Here is a 26,304-nt window from a genome sequence, read left to right as displayed (position 1 = left end):
AGTCTGAGGCCAAATCTGAACTCAGAAAGATGAGTCTGCCTCCAGTCCTGGAACTCTTTATGTACTGTGCTGCCTACCTTTCCTTATATGAATGTAATGAAATATTATTGATCTGTACAACTGGCAAAAATGGCTATTTCAGAGAATCCTGAGCAACATGCACTGATTCAAATAAAATCAGTGGAATGAAAATAACTTATATAAGGGAAACAATATTATAAAGAAAAAAAAAACTGTTGAAGACTTAATTTCAGTCAAAATCAATCCAAAAACAAATCAAGTCTCGGGAGGACCTATGATGAAGCAAATAACAGATAGATGACAGACACAAGGTACAGAGATGTATAATTTTGGACATGACTACTATGTGGATCTGTTTCACTTGACTAAGGGTGTTACAATACTTTTTCCCCTCCCCCTTTCTTTCTCTCATTTAAATTATTAACCAATAATTAAAACTCCATGAGATATGGGTAATAATTTATTACAAGAGAAAGGCACATTTAAGTGGAAACTCCTTATACCAGGAAGTTCAGGACCAAAGACAAAGTCCTTTATTTTAATGGGGAAAGGTTTTAGGCAATCCCCTCCCAAATGGGAATGACATGGAAGGAGGAAGAAAGCAGTAGGAAAGGGAAAAGGACTAATTCCCTCCTATAGGGAAGGAGGAAAGTGGAGAAAAGGGAAGGGGAACATGAGTAAGTAGGATGATAAAAGCAGCATTCTTTTCCCTTTGGAATTGCTAGACTATGAAGATATGATGGTTGGCTTTTCTACAAGAGTCCAAGCTACACAAACATTTTATCAGTTCAGGTTAGGTTGGTTAGAGCCAGAGTTATATCTGATTTGGTTTCAAGGACAAAGAGTTTAATAGTGTTCAGTCATAAAAAAACCACTATTTGGGGATTCATTTCTGGAAAATATAGCAACTGAAGAAAACAAATTTTCTTAATAACTGGGAGAGATATTAGAGAAAAAGTGTTAGTGATACTTTCCCCCCCTTCAAAAAGAGGCCACTGAAACAATTTTTTAAATATTCACAATATAAGTTAGTTTCAAAGGAAACATAAACAAGGAGAACAATTTTTAAAGTAATATATAGAATTTTTAAAAACATAGTTTTAAAGAATCAAGCAGCATTAGAGATGAGGCAAGGTACTGAGTAGAAGAAAGCAATGCAGCCAGGTTCTCTCCCACAAAGATCTAAAAAAATTATCAGTCCAGATCTAGAAGTACTTTGTACAGTCCAGTTCAGTAAGGAGATAGACATAAACTTGTTAACAAAGGGATATGGTCTAGCTAGGAATGTGCTTTGTAGAGTACTTCAACAGAGGAATGAACAGAGTCTAGCTGCTGCTGGGCTCCATGGCAAAAAGAGGTCCCACATCTAGCACAGAGGGCTTAATTTTGTGGAGGAAATAAGAACTGCTACAAACTGGCTGTTTTTTTACTTACTGCCCGTGAATGTCTATACATACCCAGTTATACTGAGAAGGGGACATGAAGATGGGAATGGAAAGCCTAGGGCTTTCCTGTCACAGGTCATAGACCGGGTCTCAAGCAACAAACAGGTACTGAGTAGCAACCAAACAGGTACTGAGTAGTAGCCGTGTATCTCCAATCCTGGGAGGCAAAGCAGGTTGTTATATTTAGACCTTGTTCTAATCCAAAGCAAAACCTGCAGCTCTTTCATTCTGACACTGGGAAACAGTGTCAACAGGCTAATGGTGGTTAAGCACAAAAGCTCCAACCAGGACAGGCCCAGAGTTTTTTTGATCAGACTACAAACCGTATCAGGAACTTGCAGGGCTCAGATTTTGCCTTGGATCGGACCATTTTGGCAGCAATTAAAGCTGCCTACCTTTCCTTATATGAATATAATGAAAAACATAATACTGAATGTCCTGAGAAAGCAGTAATGGGATCCTAAAAGGACACAAAACAGAGCCAAGTATGGCCTAGCAATTCCCTGAAGAATTGTGCAGAGCCCCCCTTACACAAAATCTAAAATCAGGAAGTAAGGTTTGAAGAATGTATAAACAAACACCATAACAATTCCACCAGAAAATCTTTCTAACTCTTTATCTTCTTTCTCTTTCTAACTAATCTTTGTAGAAGGCTTTACATTTTCATATTCTCTAAAAGTGTAAAAAAGAGTAATTGCAATTATCCTCTGAAATGTTCACTTTAGAAAATGAAAAGAAATGAAAAGAAAAAAGAAAAACCCTGAATTCATTCTGCATGGAAGAAATTTCTACTTATCTGTATTACACGATCAAACACCAATAGTTTGTCTTAATTTCAGTCTAACCTCCTTTCCCCCCTGCCCAAATTCATATTAAAAAGTTTAAGTTCCAAATTCTCTCTTCCTCCCTTCCAATGCTCTCTCATGAGAAGGCTAGCAAATTAATAGAGATTAAACATGTACAAACATACAAAATATACTTCCATAATAATGATGTTATATTAAAAAAAAAAAACACTCAGATGAAAAAAAACAAGAAAATCAAGGAAAGTTAAAAAAAAATGCTTCAATTTGTATTCAGATTCCAATTCTTTCTCTGGAGAACATTTTTTAACACTTTTGTGAATAGCCAAGTCATTCACAGTTAATTATAGTACAATATTGCTGTTACTGTGTACAATGTATTCCTGGGTCTGCTTACTTCACTTTGCATCACTTCATATTTTCGCAAGATAATTTCAGAAAAACCTGAGAAGACTTCTATGAATCAATACAAAGTGAAGTGTATAGAATCAGAACAATCTATCTAATAACTTCAATATTTAATGGCATTCAAATATGAAAGACTTAGCTAGTCTGATCAAGACAGTGATCCAAGACAATTCCAAAGGACCCATGATAAAAATGCTATTCAACTCGGGAGAGAATTACTGAACTCTGAATTCAGATTATGGCATATTTTTTTAAACTTTATTTTTCTTGGGTATTTTGTTTTTTCTTTTGCAACATGGCTAATATGGAAATATGTTTCATATGACTTCACATGTATAGTTGATAGAAAATTACTTGCCTTCTAAAGAAGGGGAGTAAAGTAAAGAAGAGGAAGGAGAGAATTTGGAACTCAAAATTAAAAAAACAACAATGAATGTTTAAAAATTTTTATATTTAATTGGGAAATATTTAATGAAATAAATAATAATGTTAAAATTTTGTTATACTTATAATCCTCAATACTTTCCCTAATTCAAATATGCTATATCCAGATTTTTTACAAACTGGACTTATATGTTTCTAAATACTCATCTGTCACTTTTATCTTAAAAGAAAACTTTCCAGCTTTGCACAGTGGTAATATTGTAACCAATGAGGTTTATCCGAAGTGCAATTATTGTTGTTAAAAAAATAAAAAGGAAGAAGACGACTTTACAAGCAACTAACTAACTTCTCTAATATTAAGGACAATAGGATATCTGGGTTCCTTCTCTTCACCATCACATTCTATCTTCTGCCAAACTCTTAACAGAAGTTCCAAAATGGAAAATCATCAATGTAAACATTCAGTCATCTTAAGATACTTAAGATTCTAAAAGTCTGCTGTTTCAGTTATTCCTAGTAATATTATAATTGCAATGGATATCAAGTTATAGTCAGGCATTTTGGATCACGAGAAAAGGAGGAGCAGAATTAGCACAAGCAGGCTTCAAGAACAACCACTTCAACCCTTAATTATTTATTAAGGGCCTATTTCCCAGGTACTGTGCTAAGTGTTGGGGGTATAAAAGGAGGCAAAACAGTCTCTGCCCAAGAACTTCACAGTCTAATGGTGAAGATAACCAAATAAATACATACATAAAACTATTTATAGGATATAATAATTAACAAAGAAACAGTGGAATTAAGAGGGATCAAGAAAGACTTCCTGAAGAAAAGGCACTTTAGTTGAGACTTAAAGGAAGCCAGGAAAAGAAGTATAATGGCTGAGAAAAGAAGGATGAACATTCCAGGTATGAAGCTAGCATTGCAGATTCAAACTGCACACAATGGGGGAAAATGTATAAGATTGCAAAGCTTTCCTCTACTTTCCTTCACCTACTTTGCTACTTAGAAAATAAGGCCATTAAAATGAGCAGTAACAAATACTTTCATTTAACTGAGGAAGAAGGTTTCTGATATTAATAGAGCAGGTCTTCCTTGAAAGATGCCTGCACAAGCCTCAAGATGTTTCCTACAGCTTAGAACAGGGGTCCTCAAACTTTTTAAATAGGGGGCTAATTAACTCCCTCCTCAGGGAGGACTGTCCCTCAGACTGTTGGAGGGCAGACCTATACTAAAAACAAAATCTTTGTTTTGTGGGCCTTTAAATAAAGAAACTTCATAGCCTTGGGTAAAGGGGATAAACGTCTTCAGCCACTACATCTGGCCCGCGGGCCGTACTTTGAGGATCCCTGGAATATACAAGGTGGCTTCCAACTCTCAAGGCAGTTGAAGACAAGGCATAGATTCTAACAAAAAGAAAGCTGATTAAAAGCCAAAGTGACCTAAGACAGAATTTTAATGGGGACTTAAAAGAAAACAGAGAAGTCAGTAATTGAAGAAGAAAAGAGAAAGTCCTCCTGGCATGGGGGACTGACAGAGCCAACAGATGGAGTATCTAATTGGTAGAACAGCCAGAAAGCTAATGTCATTGGATCAAAAGTTACATCTCAGGAAATAAGATGTTAAAAAACTGGATAAGTAGGAGGGACCAGGTTATAAAGTGCTTTGAATGCCACAGTATTTTATATATGCTTCTGAGGCAACAGGAAATCACTGGAATTTATTGAGTAAGAAGGTAATATGATCAGATCTGAACTTTTAAGGAAATCACTTTAGCAGCTAAATGGCTTCATTTCATTTTTTATCCCCAGTGCCTAGAACAGTGTGAGCTTTAAAAAATGCTTGGCAATTTAATGAAATGCTTACTGAATACATGATGATTAAAAAAAGAGAAGTTTTCTAAGTCTAACATGATACCCTTTTACTATAATGATAAGGACTAGAGATAGTAAAAAAGGGCCAAGGACACTAAGAATGCAGTAAGTTTAAGTCAGTCTAAACACACTGAACACGAAATCTTTATCTAATGACAAAGGAATTAACCCACTTTGGGGTTAATGTAATGTTACAGATCAATACTGATATTATCTCTGGGAGGAAAGTAAAAGACACAAAAACTGAAGGTAAACGGAAGGAGAGGTCAGAGTTTTTCCATGGAGAAACACATCAACACTTGGAAGCAACAATATCATTTCATTGATTATTTAGAGTTCAAGTGTCCATGACAGCAAAAAAGACCACCATGAATATAATAGTGGCTTATTTGTCAATGTCTAGTACATAAAAGGAAGTAGAGCAATTCTATGAAGAATCTGCCAAGATACAACAAACTACATGGTTATATGCGTTGACATTCCATTCACTGGAAAGTTAGGGGAAGAAACCAAAAAACATAGATTAGAACACTTTTTTTTGGTGACAAAAGAGGGAATATAATGGCCTGGTCTAGTGGGAAAAGAACTAGATTTGGAGTCAAGGACATGACTTCAATCTTAGGTTACTACTTAGCACCTGTGTGATTATAAGGAGATGGTCTACCCTCTGTGCCTCAATTCCTCAGATATAAAATGATAGGTTGGTACAATGGAAAGTGTGCTGAATTTAAGAATTAGGGGTTTCTGCTACTTAATAGCTCTGTGATCTTGAGCAAATCATTTAAACTTCTTCAAACCTCAGTTTCTTCATTTGCAAAATGAGGTTAGACTAGATGTTATCTAAGATCCATTCTTGCTCTAAATCTATGATGCTATGTAAAATTAAAAATGAAATCGATTCCCATCAATTGAGTACAAATTATAGTATAAGAGTATTATGAAATGCTATAGCATCAAAAGAAACTGTAAATATGAGGACTTCATAAAAATATGGAAAAATTTGTCTGAATTAAGGCACAGTAGAATCAGGAGAACAACATACCCAATGATTAAAATAATGTATATGAAATGTTTTTTAAAAGTTGCTGAATTCTAATCAACTATAAGGATCAATCTTTGTCCTAGAGAAATGATGAAACACAGCTCCTTTCTCTTGACAGAGATAGGATACTCTGAATTTAGAAGGTGATATATATACTATCAGATGCTGATACCAAGTCATAGTAAAAACAAAAGGCATCAATAAAGCAAAATACATATTACAAGGTTCAGGATTTTAAAAAATTAAAGTATCTAAGGGCTTTTAGATACCATTAATATTTTCTTCAAAAAGAAATCAAAGGCCTAGGCTGGGTAAGACAATGGATCCTGGAAAAATAAAGCAACATCACTTTAAAAAAAAAAAAAGAAAAGAAAAGAAAAGAAAAGAAACTATTTCTTAGAGCCCAGGAGAGAGCTGTTGATTGGAATAAGAAACTTTTTCAAATGAACTGTCATTATTCAATTATAAAACTGAAAATTTGTTTTTATTATTCAGCCATATCCAACTCTCCCATTTGGGGTTTTCTTGGCAGAGATACTGGAGTGGTTTGCCATTTCCTTCTCTAGCTCATTATATGATGAAGATGAAGAACTGAGGCAAACAGGTTTAAACTTGCCCAGCATTGCACAGATAATAAATACTTGAGGCTAGATTTGAACATATGAAGATGAATCTTCCTGATTCCAAGTCCAGTGCTATATCAAAATCAGTACTTATTATAAGGATAATAATAGAAATACACTGTGTACAATTAAAAGCAGCTACAACTTGAGTCATTTCAATAAACTAGTGAGAAAAAAAATAAAAGACATGAACTCAGAGAATCACTATTTCTAAAAGAGGTCAAATGGATATAAAATAATTGCCTTAATGAAGACACTGAATGAACTCAGACAGACAGAACCTTGTTAGCTGGAAAAATAAGACAGCTAAAAGCAATAGTGATTTAATACACAAACTTAATTTTAAAGTATTAGATAAGACAGCAGAAGGAAGTTTTGGATCACCTCATAAAACAGGGAAAAGAAATAGAGGGAAAATTAAATCTGCATAAAATTGTTTTAGGACCCAATTAAATCAAATTATATTCATGGCACTGGTAAGCTAATTTAAGGTCCATAAATAAACAATCCAGAAATGATGTACATGTTTTACATCATTTACCATCATTGATGACAGCTAAACTACAGCATCTTAATATTTAAGGTGTTGATATTGAGAATTGAAAACCACATTTATTTTTTACCATGAAGTCAAGAAGAGTAATTAAATTTCATCAAATCTACACATAAGAAATTTGTGCAGAAGATATCATAACCTTCAAATCACTCAAAAACAAAATATCAAATTAGGATGTCAGAGACTAGGCATTGACCCACACCTAACACTATATACCTTGGTATTAAGGTTGAAATAGGTTCATGATTTAGATAAGCAAATTAGAAAAGTAAAGAATAGTTTACCTCTCTGATCTATGGAGAAGGAAGAAATTTGTGGCCAAAGAAATGAAGCACATTATTGAATACAAAATGAATAATTCTGATTATATTAAATTAAAAAGATTTTGAATAAGTATAACCAATACAAACAAGATTAGAAGGGAAGCAATAAACTGGGGAAAAAAATTTAAATTCAAAGGTTCTGATAAAAGCCTCATTTCTAAAACATAGAGAACTGACTCAAATTTATAAGAATTCTCTAATTGATTAATGGTCAAAAGATATGAACAGCAAATTTTCAGATGAAGAAATTGAAACCATTTCTAATCCCTGAAACTAAACTAATTCTAATCTAGTGCTCTAAATCACTATGGATCAGAAAAATGCAAATTAAGACAACACTACACACCTCTCAGACAGGCTAAGATGACAGGAAAAAATAATGACAAATGTTGGAGGGGATGTGGGAAGACATGGCTCTCTTCAACAATGAAATATTCAGGCCAGTTATGATGAAGAGAGCAGTGGATCACAACATAGTATTTTTGTTCTTTTTGTTACTGTTTGCTTGTATTTTGTTTTCTTTCTATTTTTTTTCCTTTTAGATCTGATTTTTCTTGTACAGCATGATATTTGTGGAAATAGGTGGTAGAGTGGATAGATCACCAGCCCTGAAGTCAAGAATCTGAGTTCAAATCTGGCTTCAGATACTTAACATTGCCTAGCTATGTGACCCTGGGCAAGTCACTTAACTCCAATTGCCTTAGCAAAAGAAAAAAAAAAGAAAAGAAAAGAAAAGAAAGAAATATGTATAGAAGAATTGTACATGTTTAAGATATATTGGATTATTTTCCATCTGGGGAAGGGACAAAGGAAGGAAAAAATTTAGAACGCAAGATTTTGTAAGGGTGATGTTGAAATTATCCATGTATAGATTTTAAAAATAAAAAGTGTTAATTAAAAAATGGAAATCACAAGCAATCAAAAAATGAATAAATAAAATTTCAAGTTACTGACAAAAGGAGAATAGACTGAAAAAGAACAGGAAAAATCAGGCGACACTCTTACCAAAAAAAGGAAAGAGAAAAGACATCAGTAACTTCTGACACATATAACTTACTTTGGTCACCTTTGTGGAGATAGACACGATAAAACTATGAGAAAGAAAATTATATGCTTTTATAGACTATGTTTTATAACTATTTTTAGGTGTTGCAGTAGAGTAGCACAGTAGAGTCTTAACTTTGAAATCAAGAAGATCCAAGTTAAAATTCTGACAGACATTAATTATGTAACCCTAGCCAACTCAATTAAATTCTCTCTGCCTTAGTTTGTTCATTTATAAAATAGGGATAATAAAACCACTTAACTCCCATTTTGTTGTAAGAATTAAGTAAGACAATATAAATCTAGATAGATAGATAGACATGTACAGTGCTTCACAAACTTTAAAATCCTATATTAGTGGTATTATTATTGTTATTATTATTGCAAAAGTATATTTGACTCAACAAAATAACAACAAAATTAAACTTTTTCTACCAATAAGGCATTACAACACATTAGAGAAATCATAGAAGTTGAAAGGATTTCAGAGGCTATGTGGTCCAAGACCCTTACTTTATCAATATAGAAATAGCTGGACTAAGAAGGACTTGCCTGAGGTCACATAACAATAAACACTGGAAGTAGGACTTGAATTCAGATTCTTTGATTTCCCAAGAATATGTTAAATTGATACCATAGAAGATTACTTGATACATAAAACCACAGTGTCAACTTCATTGCATAATATACAGATTATCAATATTAAAACAAGACACAAATTATGAAGACATGCTTATCAAAGGCATTCATCATAGAGAATGAATTGTGGAGCACCCCAAATCAAAGAAACATTCTCTATGTATATTAGGCTTCACTAGATGCTCATCTTTAGGGATGATCACTATCCTTATAATATCAAGTCTCAGAAAACTGTAAGGAATTCTAAACAAGAACTATAGCCGCTTTAAACAAAAAAAACAAAACAAAAAGCATAGTAAGAAAAAGTATGGAAAAGGAATGCTGCCCAATTTTTCCAAATGAACATGAAAGAAAAGTACAGGGAATCAGTTCATCAATGCATAGATCATGCATAGAGTGTGATGATGGATGATGAGCTAAGCCAAGAACTGAAAAAGAAGGGAAGAATACAATATACTGCATTATGTGCCATGATATCAAGGATTCCAAGTTACACACAGACACAAAGACCCAATGGAAAAAAAAGATCAATATTCTCCTGGTGGTTATAAATCACAAAGAGCTATACTTTCTACCAAGCAAAACTTCAGGAAGCCACAGTGATGTGTGCAATAGCTGCAAGATACTGATGCAGTGCTATGCAATGATGATTCATGAGTAAGTAACATAAAAGTTATCAGCCAAGGGGAAAAAAGGCTAATAAGAAGAGGCAGGCAGAACAAATAGACATAGAAAAATATATACTACTACTTATTCAGCTATTCTCCAACTGAGGGACCAAGCATTAAACTCATTAACTATTTAAGTCCCAGAGGAAGGCTTCTGGCCCATCACAAGAATTCTTAATAGAGGGTCCATGAGAAGCTTTGGACAAGAATTGCATTAGATAAGGAGTCAATGGACTGTCATCTATATCAGTGAAAGAAGGACTACCGATGAGAAAGATTTAAAAATGTTTCATTATTTTACTTTCCAAATTCCCTTTTGAATTTCCATTACTATCTTTGTCTTACTGGTAGGAAGAAAAAGTTAACAACATATGTCATTTTCAACAGAGGAAGTGCTATCTATAAATGATAGTTGGACCTCCAAAGTTCACAGAGATAATGGATCTGAGATACAATGAATTCTAACCTCATTTAATCTCTGTCATCACAAAACTTATGAAAAGCTAGACCAAAATAGACCAAAAAAATAAACCAAAAAATTTCTATGTAATATTTTACAGTTTTAAAAAAATTTTTGTTAGCTTGATTTTTGCCCATAATTAATGTCATTCAAAATACTTCTATGAGTTCCAAATATATCCATTCCTCTGCCTCCAACTCCCCTTCTCCCTCCTCCCCCCGAAAAAACCCACTCTACACTGGAGAATTCTGTAAAAGAAACAAAAATCACCTTTTAATATTACAATTTTAACTGGCTTTTTCTTATCTTTCCAGTCTTCTTATTCTTTACTACCCTCCACATGATCAATGGACTTTGTGCTGTTCTTTCTCATAGGCACTCTATCTCCTGACTCTGCTTTTTTACTAACTGTTCCTCATAGCTAGAATTTTCTCCCTTTCACTTTCACCTCTTTCTTTTAGCTCAAATCCCAGCTTTTATAAGAATCCTCTCCCAGTTCTTTGCATTGCTAATGTCTTTCCTCAGAGATTAATGCATACCCACTGTTTGACATCATTGGTCACAGATGTCCAATAGTAACCAGATTCTACTAGAGTAAGGGTTCTGGATATGCCGTGATGAGCTCCAGTGTTGTTTTCATGGCATTCTCTTAGGACTTTGTTCTTCTCTTCTTCTGAGATAATTACTAAACGATTTTGTTTTTTGTCCTTTCCAATATAGAATAGCTTTTTCTCTAGAAGAAATAATAAAATATTGAATTTTTTTTTTTTGAGATTTACATGCTTCCTTTATTCTGTGAAATTCAGCTTAAAGTTTTACCTATTCATTTAAGTTTTTACAAACCTTTCATCTTCAAAATACAGGAATATTTATGAAATTATTTTCAAGAAGAATCTAAAAGGTTCTTAGTTGTTATATATACCAAATGACTGAAAAATTTTTTTTTAAATGACATGTAATCTAAGTTACACATTTTGTAGTGGTTTAAATAGAATTATTGTTTTTCATCAACCATAAAGACTGAGTGTCGCTAAAAATGGTTTCTATGCTACATTGAGTTAGGTGATTTTTGAAACCATGAGAAATAGGATTCTAAATTTTAAAAAATACTAAGTGTTTTTTTAAAAGTGTTCTACAAATAAAACCAGCTCTGCAATTACTTCAGCTAAGTTCAATTAAAATAAATAAATTCAGTCTTAGAATAACTTTGGTAAGATAACTCAAACTAAAAGAAGAGGTAAGCAGTCAGAGAAAGGCTTAGAAAATATCTCTATCTTCTATCTTCTAATTCCAAGTATTTTTATTGGCTGTCTGCCATGCCAGAAACTCTCTCCTCCTTCATCACCATCTCCTAACTAACTCTCCCCTTCCATAACGCAGCTAGGTAATATAGCAGGCAGAGCACTGGACTTCGAGTCAGGAAGACCTGAATTCAAAATTGGTTTCATAGACTTACTAGCTGTATGATCCCAGGAAAATCATTTAACTTCCATCTGCTTCAGCTTCCTCAATTGTAAAATGTGGACAATTATATCATCTTTCAAGTATTGTTTTTAGAATAAATTGCAATATCTGTAAAGTACTTTGCAAACTATAAAGCACTGTATGAATGCTATTATGGTCGTTATGAAGCCTTTCTCAATTCTCTTTAATCTTAGTGCCTCTCCTCTGAGATTCTTTCTAATTTTTCCTGTATATATCTATATTTCCATGTCCTCTCTTTTATTAGTCTCTGAGCTCCTTGAGAGCAGGTACTGTCTTTTGTCTTTGTAGTCCTAGAAATTAGCATAATAATATCATGGCACAATTGCTTAATAAATGCTTGTTAACTCTTAGAAGTATGCTTGCTCCTCTACATTCATTTCCTACTTCCAAGAACATTTCATCATTTGTGTAATCAATTTTATAGAAGTCATTCTGGAGGAGAGAAGGGAGGAACTTATTTGAAGGAGGATGAAAGATCCCAGGACATCCATTCGGGAAATAGAAATAATTATGTTTATTTTTTATCAATGTAATCATAGAAGTGGATGGTACATATATTTTGTGTCTATGTACATGTAATCCAAGATATACTACCAGCCTTCATTATAACTAAGCGCAGACAAATTATATTTACTTATAAGTACATTCTTGTTCTCTATCTCATATAAGGTTTATGTAACTGTATATGAATTGAGGAATTATTAGAAAGAGTAGGCCCAGAGATAAAGGTGTAAAAATGGCCTTGAGATGATTAGAGGAATCCCTATTTCTATATCCCTGAGTAAAACTTGCAAACTATTGCTAAAATTAATAATATTAATTTTGGCTTAGGGAGAGCTACTGAACTATAATTGCTTAACATATCCATCTGTCTTTTTCTGAAGAGAAGCATAGTAGAGAAGCAAAAAAAAGTACATTTCATTTTTAGGAAATGATCTAGGGCTGTTTTTTTTCCCCTGAGTTATTTGATCCCTTGGGTTCCTTTTTTGGACTCAAGAGATCTATTATTTCAATGATAATAGGGAACTTCTCAAAGAGGAAACTCCCCTAGACAATGAAATATGGATCCGCTTTGCAATTTATAGGCTTAAAGAATTGTCTCTCAATATATGTTTTATGCTTGTGAGTTGCCCAAGGGCAGAGAGACCAGAAATGTTTGGAAACTGGACTTGACCCCCAGCTTTTCTTTACTATAAAGCCAGTGTTCTAGCTTATCTCTATGTTCCTGCAGCAACTCTAGATATATTCATTATCAGTGCCTGACATGTTTGTATAGTTGGAGAGCAGAAAGAAAGATCCACAGGAACAATAAATGATTCTTTAAATGAAATTTGTTTAATGCTGGTCATCTTAATAGCAGCATATATATAGCAGCATATATATATATATATATATATAGATTAAATTAAGTCACTTTAGAAGAATCATTAGTGGCCCCAAACAGGCTTCTCTGAGTACTTACTGAATCAATATGGAAATGCCAACATTAACTTACTGAATATATTTCAATGGAGCTTTGAGCACTTATTGCTAGAGAATGAAGAGGCTGAAGGAAAAGGAATGGGAAATACACACACATTACTTAAAACAATAGAATCAAAATGAAAACCTTTTTTTTTCTGGTCTAAGTACTATTGACCAGAAATTCTGAGTTCCTAAGGTACTCCCAAAAGTAAAATTTGGAGGAAACAAATTTTAGATATCAACCTTACCTTTGAATTCAAATTTTTTTGCTGCTCTCCTTATTCCACTTCTCTCACTTGGCAATGTAGTTGGATGATATTCACCTGTTCGCTTGTAATACGCAATCTGCTTTAAATGAAGACCACTATTTTTGCCACTACGGACCATTCTTAAACTGAGACAAAAAATATTTAAAGATATTGTTAATCTGATTATTATTAGCTCTTCATCCCAGACTTGCTTCTGTTCTAAAATGTCATTAAAAGAGGTTTGCAATCTTTATGTGATCTTGAATAGACTCTTTAAAAGTTTTTTTGTATTAATAGTTTAAAAATGACTTCAGTAAATTTATTTGAATACAAAGAGATTTTTTTTAAAGTAATAATTTGGAAAAATACCTTTAGATAATCTATATGATAATTAAGATATCTGATTATCCATTCTTGATAAACACAATTATATGGGGGCTTTGATTTATATAAGGAACTGACTCTCCCCACCCCCAATTTTTCTATATTATAAGAAATATGAGACAGTATAGTATAAAAGAAGGAAAGTTTGAAGTCAAAAGAAAGCTATATTTAAATCCAATATCACATACTTCATTACCTATGCCATTTGTAAGTATATCTCAACCTCTCTAAATTGTAATTTTCTCATCTGCAAAAACTATTATTGTTGTTTTGTTGTTCTCACTTGTGTCCAACTCTTCACAGCAGCATTCGGGTATTCTTGGCAAAGATACTGGTATGGTTTGCTATTTTCTTTTCCAGCTCATTTTGTCAAAGAGGAAACTAAGGCAAATAGGGCTATGTATTTGCCCAGGGTAAACTAGTAAGTGTATGAGGCAGATTTGAATTCAGAAAGTGAATCTTCCTAACTCTGTGCCTAAGATTATACTGACTGTGCCACCTATTTGCTATGAAATATGTTTATGTGTATACACTTATATACACAATTTTCCAAACTTTAAGGGTTTAATATATATCAGATTTCATTATTAAAAAAAAACAACCTATTCATTGAACCAAATACAAAATAAGAAAAAAGAGAAGAGAAAAACAGAAAAGGAAAATGAAAAAAAATTTTTTCCTCTGTCTAGCAGAATATCAAGGAGAATTCAAAATATATAACAATAAATTTTCATTCAAGAGAGAATATATAATAGAAGAAATTCATTATATCTTTAATATTCATTAATGTTCATCTTTTCTATTCTTTTGTTCTCTGCTATACAATTTTTACTTTATTCTTTTTTCCCCTTTTTATCCCCATCACCTCCCCCAAACAGGCTACATTCAGCATAGATATATATATTCATATCCACCCCAGACCACACAGATCCCACTCCACATATATATGCTTATATATACACACACACACACAAAAACATACATACATACGCACATATACTGACACATATCACTTTTTATTATTATTTTAAGAAACAAACTTCTCTAGCTGAACAAAGAGGATTCTGAATAGTTATTTAATGTCACACACAATTAGAAAATATGACATTTAAAAATGGTTACACTTTATCTTTCACTTTTGGAACACTAAAAGTAGTTATGACTGTCTCTTCTGACCACTCAAAAATTCCTATGAAGAATTTCGAAAAAAGCCTACTGAAACGGTCAGGACTGTTAGAAAGAAATTGAGAAACGATACAATCATTACTGGCAATGGCCCACAGGATGAGATATTTTGATTAAGTTTCCTCCTCAGTAGTATGAAGTCCTACTAGTATTTGACAATAAACTAACACTTTCCCAGGCTCTCCTATAACATTTCTTTTTCTGTCTTTTTGACTCTCTCACCTCCCCTTCCTCACTCATCTCTCTTCCTCTCCATCACTCTCTGTCTCTGTCTCTGTGTGTGTGTCTCTGTGTCTCTCTCTCCCTCCCTCCCTCCCTCTCTCATTGGCAATCTCTAATAGGGATGCTAACCTAATTCTACAACTACCTTGAAATGATCCAAAGAGATTATATAGTCAGATAAATGAAATAAATAGATGGTTTTATAAAATGATTTCAATCCTGGTGTTATTACTTCTTAGGAGACTTCCAATCACTTCCAGATGTATTACAAACTTCTTTTAATGTCTCAGAATTAAATTAATTTTAATTATTTTTAATTTAAAAGTCAGTTGGGGAAGGTAGCATAATGGATTGTGATTCTGAGAATCAAAATGATATCTAATTTTAGAATTTAGTCCCATTTTACAGATGAGGAAATTGAGTCCCAGGATGGTAAAGTGACATGCCCAATTAACAAGCCCAAGTAACACAGCTGGGAATAAAACCCAGGTCTCTAATTTTTAACCTAATGCTTTTTTAAGAATGCAAAACCCTTCTAAAACAAAACTTTAACTGTTCTGCAAAACCTACCTCTCTTCTGAATAATCCTCCTTCTATTGAAGCAACATGATTTTTTTACCAAAATGCACAATTAACTTTAAATTATCTTTGACTATTCAGTTTCTCACCCTATATAACCAACCAATTTCAAATCTTATTATTTTAACTTACAAAGTCTCTCGTATTCCTCTCTCTACACACATGAACATCACCCTAGATCAGACAATTGTCACCTAGTGTTTGTCATGAGGTATAGCTTTGGGGTACCTAAATGAAATTAGGGTTTAATTGAGGTCTAGAAGCTGCTTCAGAGTACAGGGAGTCAAATAGAGCTCCTCTGCAACCCCTTTGAATTCGATGCAAGGGTGGAGAGTTAAATGAGGTCTAGTGACTGCGCAAGTCCCCTGCAAAGGAATTTACAGGCCTGAAAAGCTAGATTGATAAAAGAGGTCTATTATGTGATTTGGAAGAAAGATTAAAGTATAGTTAAGGAAATAGATGAAGGTAGAGAGGAGGGCACGGGAAACAGGGTTCCAGTGGACAGAGGGTCCTTGGGGTGCCAGGCATGGTGCTACCATGTTTCGACCCTCTGCAAAGAGAGGGCTCCAGCTTGACTCTTTTATAAGGAGAGATTTAGCTAAAGGAGTCTGTGGGTGGAGTCCCAAGTTGGCTCCTCACTGGATTTCACTGGGGGTTAGAGTTTGCTAGTTTGTTTGTAGGAGTTGGGAAACCTGAATAGATCACTAGAATGGGGGGCTGGGATAGCCCAAGTTGGCTCAGATCCGGGCAGGGGCTGGGACAGGCCCAGATCTTCTATCGGAATTCAAAGGGGTGCTTTTGACCAGGATTTTTGAATCAAAGGTCCTAGCTTCCTGAATTGATAGTCTGCACTTGGGAATCAGAAAGGAATAATCAATCTAGTTTCTTAAAGGGAGCACAACCTGCATCATTTGGACCAAGATAGTACACGCTAAACTAAACTAAAATATAATAAACTCTAAACAAATCTTCCTGATTTGTCTCTCCTCATACCAAGGCCAGACTCAGATGTAAAAGTGATTTTGTTAAATTTACGATATAAATATATCATTACTTCTATTCAAAATATTCCATTGGTTCCCTATTACTTTCAGAATCAAAAAAGACTCCTTTCTTTGGCTTTTAAAATCCTATACAAATTGACTCCTACATACTTTTACTGTAAACTGTGGCCTAGCTAGAATGACTTTCTTGATACTTTTCAGATATGATGCTGCATCTCATTTTCATACTGGTATTGGTTCTGTCTCCTGTGCTTGGAATGCACTTTCCCTTCTTGTTTTCCTCAAAACTAAGTTCAAATGTCATCTTCCACATAAAATTCTTCCTAATTTCCTCAGCTACTAGTCCGTTCTCCCTAAAATTACCTTGTATTTTTTTTGAGTATGTAGGATCCCTTTACCCAAGAAATTAAAATATTCCTGAGATGTACTAAGAAATCTTCTATGCATTCTAAGTCAGTAATTTAGTTAAGATCTCCAGAATGGAAAAATTAACAAATTACTAGGACTACCAGCTGGAGTTTCTCATAGAACAATATTCTATAACATTCATATATCATAACTTATTCAGCCATTCTCCAACTGACAGGCATCCCCATTTAGTTTCCAGTTTCTTGCCACTACAAAAAGGACTGCCACAAACATTTTTGCTCATGTGGGTCCCTTTCCCTCCTTTATGATCTCTTTGGGATACATCAGGAAGATTTGTTTAGAGTTTATTATATTTTAGTTTAGTTTAGAGTGTACTATCTTGGTCCAAATGATGCAGGTTGTGCTCCCTTTAAGAAACTAGATTGATTATTCCTTTCTGATTCCCAAGTGCAGACTATCAATTCAGGAAGCTAGGACCTTTGATTCAAAAATCCTGGTCAAAAGCACCCCTTTGAATTCCGATAGAAGATCTGGGCCTGTCCCAGCCCCTTCCCGGATCTGAGCCAACTTGGGCTATCCCAGCCCCCCATTCTAGTGATCTATTCAGGTTTCCCAACTCCTACAAACTAGCAAACTAGCAAGCCCAGTAGCAACACTGCTAAATCAAAGGCTATGCATAGCCAAATTGCTCTCCAGAATGGTTGAATCAGTTCACCACTCCACCAACAATGTATTAGTGTCCCAGTTTTCCCATATCCCCTTCAACATTTATCTTTATCTTTTCCTGTCATCTTAGGGAGTCTGAGAGGTATGCAGCATGGTACCTCAGAATTGTCTTAATTTGCATTTCTCTGATCAATAGGGATTTAGATCATCGTTTTATATGACTAGAAATGGTTTTAATTTCTTTTTCTGAAAACTGTCTATTCATATCCTTTGACTATTATGAATTAGAGAATGACTTGAATTCTAATAAATTTGAGTCAATTCTCTATATATTTTAGAAATGAGGGCTTTATCAGAACCTTTGAATGTAAAAACTTTCCCCCAGTTCATTGTTTCCTTGTTAATCTTATCTGCATTGGTTTTGTTTATACAAAAACTTTTAAACCTAATCTAAACAAAAATTATCCATTTTGTATTCAATAATGTACTCTAGTTCTTTGGCCACAAATTCCTTCCTTTGCCATAGATCTGAGAGGTAAACTATCCTTTGTTCTTCTAATTTGCTTATAATATCATTCATTATGTCTAAATCATGAACCCATTTTGACCTTATCTTGGTATATAGGTACTAGGTATGAGTCAACAATCGATTAGGCTCCCTCAAAAAAGGCTTTAAATAAGGGTAGAAGTTCATTTTTCAGGTATTCTATTGTAGAAATTCCTTTTGGGTATTCCTTTGACTAGATGGCCTCTGAGGACTCTTCTAACTCTAAATTTCTGTTGTGATTTTGAATCAGTCTTTGTCCTCAAGGAGCTTATTTATATTCATGGGGGTGGGGTGGGGGGGAAAAATGGAAAACATACAACATAGATGTATCTATATTATAATCTATGTATACGATATCTAATCATTGATTGGGGATATATAATGTGTGGTTGAGCAAAACTATGCATTTCCCTTTTTTGGTTTCCATTCTTATGTGGACGGTGCCATTTTTTAAAAAGTCAAAACAGGTGTTGTGGATTGCTTAGAGTTTTTTCAGACATGAAGATGTCAAGGTCATCCACAATAACTTGGGGCATTATTAGTTGTCTTGACTTTAATTCTGCCACTCAACTTCAATGACTCTGGAAGAGAGAGTGAAGCTGATGATTTGTGTAACTCCTTTCAATTGAATATTTCCAATGTTTCTCATGCCTCCTGTTTTTTCATTTCAATATGTCTATTCAAATCTCGAGAATTCTCAGAAACCCTCTATTTCACTAAGGACTCTTTTTTTCCCCCCAATGTTTGGTTATAATTATTTTGGATAGATAGGTTTTTCTTCATTTTAAGCCTCTTTCACCTTTTGTAAGTGCCCTTCTTTTTGAAGTGGCCTGTGCCAAGTCTTGAAAGACCTTGATATTGGCTCTATGGTACTTTAACTCTCAACAGGGTTCTTGCCTGTTAGATTATGCTGATTTTTACTATACCTTTCCCATTCAGGATTTCCAAAGGTCCTGGCAGTCTTTCATGGTAGAGAAACTTATTGGGAACTGTTTTTGCCTTTATTCATTTGTGTAGTTTTAGAATCATACTAGGTTGTTGGTGAAGGATCAATATTCCCATGCGCCTCATTCTGTCTAAAAAGTTTTTTTTTAAATTGTTATGAATTTGACAAACATTCAAATAATCATTTCTAAATACAAATGACAGAAAAAGAGAATTTACGAAACGATGAATCTATACTATATACTGCTTGTTTTTAAAGTATATAACTTTAACATTGTAGTTTCCAAACTGTCCTGCTTATCTGTGTCTTTCTGAACTTGTTCTAAAACTGTGGAATACTTCATGATTTTATATTACCCTTATTCAGGAGTCAGGCAAATCTTTTGCACAAGGCTTCAATTTTAACATGTGTCGCCAAGTATTTCTTAACTGCCTTTAAAAAAACAAAAACAAAATATTATTAATATAATTTGTTTTTTATATTTACATTTCTCACTGAATCCTTTCCTCTATTCCCTCCAAGAAAGCCATCTCCTAAGAATAAGGAGGAAGAAAAAAAAAAAAAGTACTGCAAAACTAAGATTTTAAAAATGGGCTCATTTATATGCATTATTGCACATTCATTTTCTACTCCTCACCCTAGCCACCTTTCTAAAGCCCACACTTTTGAAAGAAGTAGAGGAAAACTACTTTTTCCTATCTCTCCTCTAAGGCCAAACTTTCTGATTGTCTTTTTGGTATTCTTTTCACTTAAGATTGTTGTAGTCCTGGTTCAGCTAACTTCACTTTGCCTTAGTTCTCAAGTCTTTCCATATTCAACAGGCTTGTTTTTTTTTTTTTTTTAATAGCTCAGTAATATTCTACCCCTCCACTTTGGAAACTATTGGGATTCAGTGACTTGCCTAAGGTCACACAGCTAGGACAAGTTAAATGTGGTCTGAGACCACATTTGAACTCTAGATCCTCATAACTCCAGTACTGACTCTAATTGCACCATCTAGTTGCTAATATTCAATTACTTTCATATACCACAATCACTTCTGACCACCAACAATGGGCATCTATTTTGTTTCCAATTATTTGCTACCATAAAAAGTTCAATAATAGTTTCACACATGTTAGACCTTTCTTTTTGTTACTGAGCTTCTTTGGTTCATTTTTTAAAAAAGCAGAACTGCTAATGGTATGAACTGAAACAATCTCCCCAAATACTGGATTATGTAATTAAAAATTTTCATTTTTCAATGAAAATTGTAAAACATTTTAGAAGGTAAGCTATTCTGTTAATACCTACTCCTGATTATAAAGTATCCTAAGAGAATGTAAGAACAGAATTGTTTGGATTTTTTTTTACTTTTTTATTCCTTAACATTTAACACAATATCTGACACAAAGTAGATAGTAATAAATACATAATTAATTAGAAGGAAATAATCACATTCTTTTCAACTAAACAAATTATCTATAACATTGCTGGATATGGAATAAAGATTTGAGAATATATTTTGGTGTTTAGTAACTTTAGTACTAAAAAACTTAAAGTACTAAATGTAATTTAGTACTTTAATAATGTAATTTCAAAGGTAAAAATTATGGAACATGTATTAAGTGCCTTAATACATGCACTGTACTAAATGCACAAATGTACATGATACAATCGTCTTATCATTTATTAGATGGTATTCTAAAAAAATTACCACAAAAAACTGAACATTTTGATGAGCATAGAAGTATCTTCATATCATTATACATCTTTTTTTTTTTTTTAAAGCTTACAATATTTTTGCCATTAGCATTAGTGAAATAACCAATTCAAACAACTTTTGTTGGGATTGCTATTTCAAAGTTCTTTAAAGTCAGAGATTTCACACCACAAAAATCTGAAAACTGGTACACAAGACAAGTCCTTATTTAAAAGAGATGATGTAGCGACACTGGAAAAAAAAAAAATTACCTGCTTAGTTAAAGGCAAAGGCCTACACTTTTGGCAGTCCTTCTCGTTGGGATGCAATGCTTTGTAATATTAGCTACTTAATTTTCGAATTGAATAAACTTTTAAATCTAAATGATTATATTTAAATTCTGTAATAAACAGGCTAGTCACAAAAAATTTCCACCTAGTTTCTAATCTCTACCTGAAGAGATGAGGGTGGTCTTTTTAAAATTTGCTATTTGAAAAGTGAATTTCATAAATTAAATAACATGTAAGATAATTTACAAAACATATAAAAGATAATTATTGCTTTCAAGAAGTTATGTAACTATGTATTAAGTTTTTCTAACATAAAAGTTAACTGCACCTATTTTCCATTTTAGAAGAAAAGTCTTGCCAAAAAGATAAAAAAGCAAAATTGCATTATGTTAGTACCCTCCAAAAAGTCAAGTGTAAAATAACCTCAATAACTACAGAATTTAGAGAGAGTAGTACAATTTCTTTTCCATCCTCCCTTCTCCAACTGTACAAATTAGGAAATTATGCCTAGATTTCTATCATTTCACTGAACAAATTAGATAAAAATATAATATTTCTAAGCAAAAGGAGTAAATGTTCCTTTCTAAGGTAGAATTTTAAAAATCTGAATGAAACTAGGTGTCATATTGATAATCTGTGATTTTCAATACAACATTTTCAAAGCATTTTTCTAAATAAGTACCTTAAGGTAATTATAAGAAATGGAGTTGTTGTTGTACCATCTTCAGTTATGTTCCACTCTTCATTACCCATTTTGGGGAGTTTTCTTAGCAAAGATACTGGAGTGGTTTGCCCTTTCCTTCTCCAGCTCACTGAGGCAAACAGGATTTGGTGGCTTGTCCAGATTCACACTTCTAATAAGTGTTGACGCCAGATTTGAACTCAGGGAGGTGAATATTCCTGACTCCAGGCCTGGCACTCTATGCACTGTGCCACCTAGCTACCTCAAATAAATGGAGTACTGAAATATAAAAATGGAAAATATATTTCATTTTGAGATCATAATTCATAGAGCTTCAAAGAAAACAATTAAGTCATACTATGAAAACCTAACACTGAAGATATTAAAAAGTTCCTCAGCTTTCCTTCTATCCCTTAAACTTTTCATTCATATCTGAAAATAGATGCATTTCCTTTGAGTTGTGTCTAATTCTTCATGCACCTCCTTAAATTGATGCAAAAAAGCAGCTTACAATTAAATAAGCCATCATTAAAAAAAAAAAAAAAAAGTATCCAGAATAATAGAATGCTAGAGCTGGAAAAGATATGAGAAATAATCTCATCCAAATCTTTCTTCCTTCCATTTTACCATCTTCTACAGATGAATAAACTGAGACTTGAAAGCTGAAGAAATTCTCAAACCTACATAATTAACAACTTAGACTGTGAGCTCCCTAAGGAAAAGAACTCTCTTTTGCTACTCCTTTTTTTTTTTTTTTTTTTTTTAAATCCCTAACTCTTAGCATAGTGCCTGGCACAAAATACATTCTTAATAAATGCTTATTTACTTGAATTCAAGTAACAGAATTGCAACTCAAATAGATCCTGTAACCTATATTTAGACATTCCCAAACCACACTATATTTCCTTCTCTGGCTTATTTTACAGATAAAGAAACTGGGGCAAATAGGGTTAAATGACAAGCAGAGAGTCACATAGCCAGTTAAGAGTTTGAAGTCCAATTTGAACTCAGATCTTCCTAATTCCCAGCCTAGCCATCTAGCTACCTGAAATCCTGATTAGTGGATATAAATGCAACTCCTTCAACCTACTGCTCACTTAGTTCCATCACACTCAATCAAGAAATCAGATCTAGTGAGGAATCTAGTCATCTACCCAAAATGCATAACCTTCATCTTACAACTTTTCATTTCTTGGAATGGTAAAAAGAATCACAGCAATGTCAAAACTGCTATTGAAAAAGGGGTGACAACATACTGCCCCTAGCACTCTACTTAATCCATCCCACTATATAATATAATATAATATAATATAATGTAATATAATATATAAAGGTGGTTCAATGGATAGATCACTGGATCTGGAATCAGGAAGACCTGAGATCAAATCTAGTCTGAGACACTTAACTTACAGCGTGACCTGGAGGAGTCATTTAATTTTTCTTTGTTATAATCCACTGGAGAAGGAAATGGAAAACTATTCCAGAATCTCTGCCAATAAAACCCCATGGACAGTATTGACATAATGGTCCACAGTGTCAGGAAGAGTCAGACAACATTAAAATGCAACCTCCTTAAGGGTTGTGGGGTAAGCACAATATCTTAACCCTCCTTCCTCCCCTCTCCCATCTTTTTCTTAAAAGCTTTTGGGATAATTCTCATTTTAGGAACTAAGAGCTCAGACCGTTGTTCCTCACTAATATCTGTGTAGCAAGCATACTGTACGACAGAAGAAGAGGAAGTCGTCTCAGATATTTAATGTATAAATCAGAGTAGGAGATGATTAGGGAATTTTAATGCCAAAACTTACTGATTGCCATTAATAATCATAATGAAGATAAAAAATAGTTCTAAACAAAAAGGGCAAAGGGGAGCGACTATTTGTATAGCACCTACTATGTGACAGAAGTTGTGCTAAGTTGATCCCAATCAATGAAATCATTTATTTATCTCTTGCTCAAAACATAAGCTCACTTATTAACAAAAATGCACAGATATATACATACTATCAATTAACAAGAATGGCAATAGTGTTTTTGAGTTGGTGTACATTAACAATTTAATATTTATCTGGAATATAATCTTTATGTAAAAATACAAAGATTCAATGATTTCATTAGTATTCTTTCCCCTTATTTGGAATGCAGAGAACAAATCATCCAAGAATTAGTAAAATTCTAAGGCATTAACTGTCCTCAGGTACAAAGAAGTGATTAATAATAAATAACAGAACTGTATTTGAATCCACCATCTCTTAGACTTCAAGGCCACCATTTTATTCACTAAGCCACAATTGATAATCTCTAAATAATCTTTACTAAAAAGAAATCCTGCCACTTTTGTTTCAAAAAAAATAGGAAAAAAGAAAGGTAGTATATACATCTCAGACAGTATACAACATACAACATCAACAAATATTTGGATGCAAATTGCTCAATTCTACTGCTAAATTTAAGTCTTAAGTTGAAGTGTATATACTATGCTTCTTTGAATATTAAATATCGACGGAAATAGTCCTGTTTACATGGCAGTGTTAAAAGACATATAACTTATAAAAAATTTCATAGGTGATATCAATTTTGCTTCAAGTATACCCTAAAATTTTTTCAGTGTCTAGCTCCAAAAAGCATAATTTTGTAAAAAAAAAAAAAAAATTTCCCCGCTACTCACATTCCTCCCATTAGGACAGAAAACAATACTTAAAATCTTTTTTGACAACACTAATGTAATTTAGATCACCTGTGAACTCACACCAAATATACTTTGGTATTCTAAGACTCTAAAATAGGGGAAATTTTTTCTGCATTGAATACAAGTGGTATCTTCTGTGTAGCCTGTTCCGGTTCACTTCTACCACTGATATAGTGGATATGCACTATTTGATGTAAATAATCATTCTTTCATATACTTCCTTTCCCTCAATCTCTGCATACATGCGTAGATATACTACTACTAATTCCTGAGTAGTCTTACCAAATCTTCCCAATTTAAGTAGGTACTCCTTAGTATTACCTAGTCCTTATCTAGCTTTGCACATGAATATAAATTTCTTGGGGAAGAGAAGTATAGCATGACAGTTTCAAGGGTTTGCTTTGTGTTTCCACAGTACATCAGGCAGAGAGTAGTCCTTTGATAATATTCCAGGAATGGAAGAGGACCTTGCCTCCTCTTGCTGATTAATCAATATGTCTGTTATATGTTTGTTACGGGGATTTCACATTATCAAAACTTGCCTAAGTTATTATTGATAAAATGCCGATTTCTATTCTGAAAATTATCTTACTCTTTTGATCCAGAAAGAGCCACTTAAAAAAAACAAAACAACTATTCAATTAAAATTACCTGGATCATTATTTTTTATTATAAAAAACTACAGAACAATTAACATTGCTTTTCTCCCTCCTCCAAATCTCAGTCATCCCTTACTCTGAGCCTGAACGACTTTGATTTTTAGATGCTAACACTTAAGGGAATAAAGGAATGGGCAAAGGACTTCAAAAAGCCTGCATAAATCGATCAAGGTTATTAATCCTCAAGAGTCACAGCAGCGAACCTTCCCAGACAATCCTGCTCGGTTTACTTAGAGACACTACATTTCCCAGAATGCCTCTTGTCTCCGGTCCCATCCACCTCTCTCGCACTAGGCGAAGAAAATTTGACTAAACACTTAAGTGTAAGTCGCTAACAAGAATCAGGCCTTTGGGGCTGGAGAAATTTCGATAACAAAGTTTGTACGCCCAACCTCGCCTCCGCGGGCACTCATTGCCCCCTGATCCCTCCAATTCTAAGAGTCTCATTTGCAAATTCTGTTTCGGACACCTACGACCACAGCTTGACCTCGTTTCCCTCATTTTGTTCTTCCTAAGAGCCTACTTCCCCATCTACAAAATGAACAAATTGCCGGAGGTCCTTTCCTGATAAGACTTTTGAACAGAATGCACAGAAAAGACCCCTATCACATGCTCTTTACCAGCAGAAGCCGCGTGAAGATTGTCGCCATCTCCAAACTACAATCGCCGCAACCCGCCCGCCAGTCAACCGAATCCGCAGGAGGTGCAAAATATAACCCACCTGACCCAGAAGAGAGAGAAGGGTTACTAGCCGGAGGGGGCGCTTCAATCAGAAAAACAAACAAACATAAACAACTACCCCAATCCTCAGTTAAGTCTCCCCGCAGTTCTGGGACTTATCTGGCGCTGCCGGAAGTGAGGACTCCGGGTAAGAGGGTGGTGCTCTACACGGTGATGAGGAGGAGCAACGGTTA

General features: G+C 33.9%; 1 protein-coding gene and 1 pseudogene across 6 annotated transcripts in view; one reads left to right on the top strand and one right to left on the bottom strand.

The window, feature by feature from the left end:
- Positions 1 to 26,279, bottom strand: part of GIN1 (gypsy retrotransposon integrase 1) — a 36,682-nt gene extending 10,403 nt beyond the window's left edge. The window contains exons 1-3 of one of the 6 annotated variants that reach the window (XM_051995162.1): positions 26,190 to 26,279; positions 13,488 to 13,633; positions 10,830 to 11,023 (exon numbers count right to left, since the gene is read on the bottom strand). In XM_051995162.1, coding sequence (XP_051851122.1) covers positions 10,830 to 11,023; positions 13,488 to 13,626 — 333 coding nt within the window. In that variant the 5' untranslated portion in view covers positions 13,627 to 13,633; positions 26,190 to 26,279. The other 5 variants (XM_051995153.1, XM_051995192.1, XM_051995182.1 and 2 more) reach the window with 5 other exon arrangements.
- LOC127546172 (uncharacterized) lies at positions 3,300 to 3,428 on the top strand (annotated as a pseudogene).
- Positions 26,280 to 26,304: the final 25 nt, after the last annotated feature.

Source organism: Antechinus flavipes, chromosome 1 (genome assembly GCF_016432865.1).
Source record: "Antechinus flavipes isolate AdamAnt ecotype Samford, QLD, Australia chromosome 1, AdamAnt_v2, whole genome shotgun sequence".
NCBI lineage: Eukaryota > Metazoa > Chordata > Mammalia > Dasyuromorphia > Dasyuridae > Antechinus > Antechinus flavipes.
This window is presented reverse-complemented; position numbering and strand designations above follow the sequence as displayed.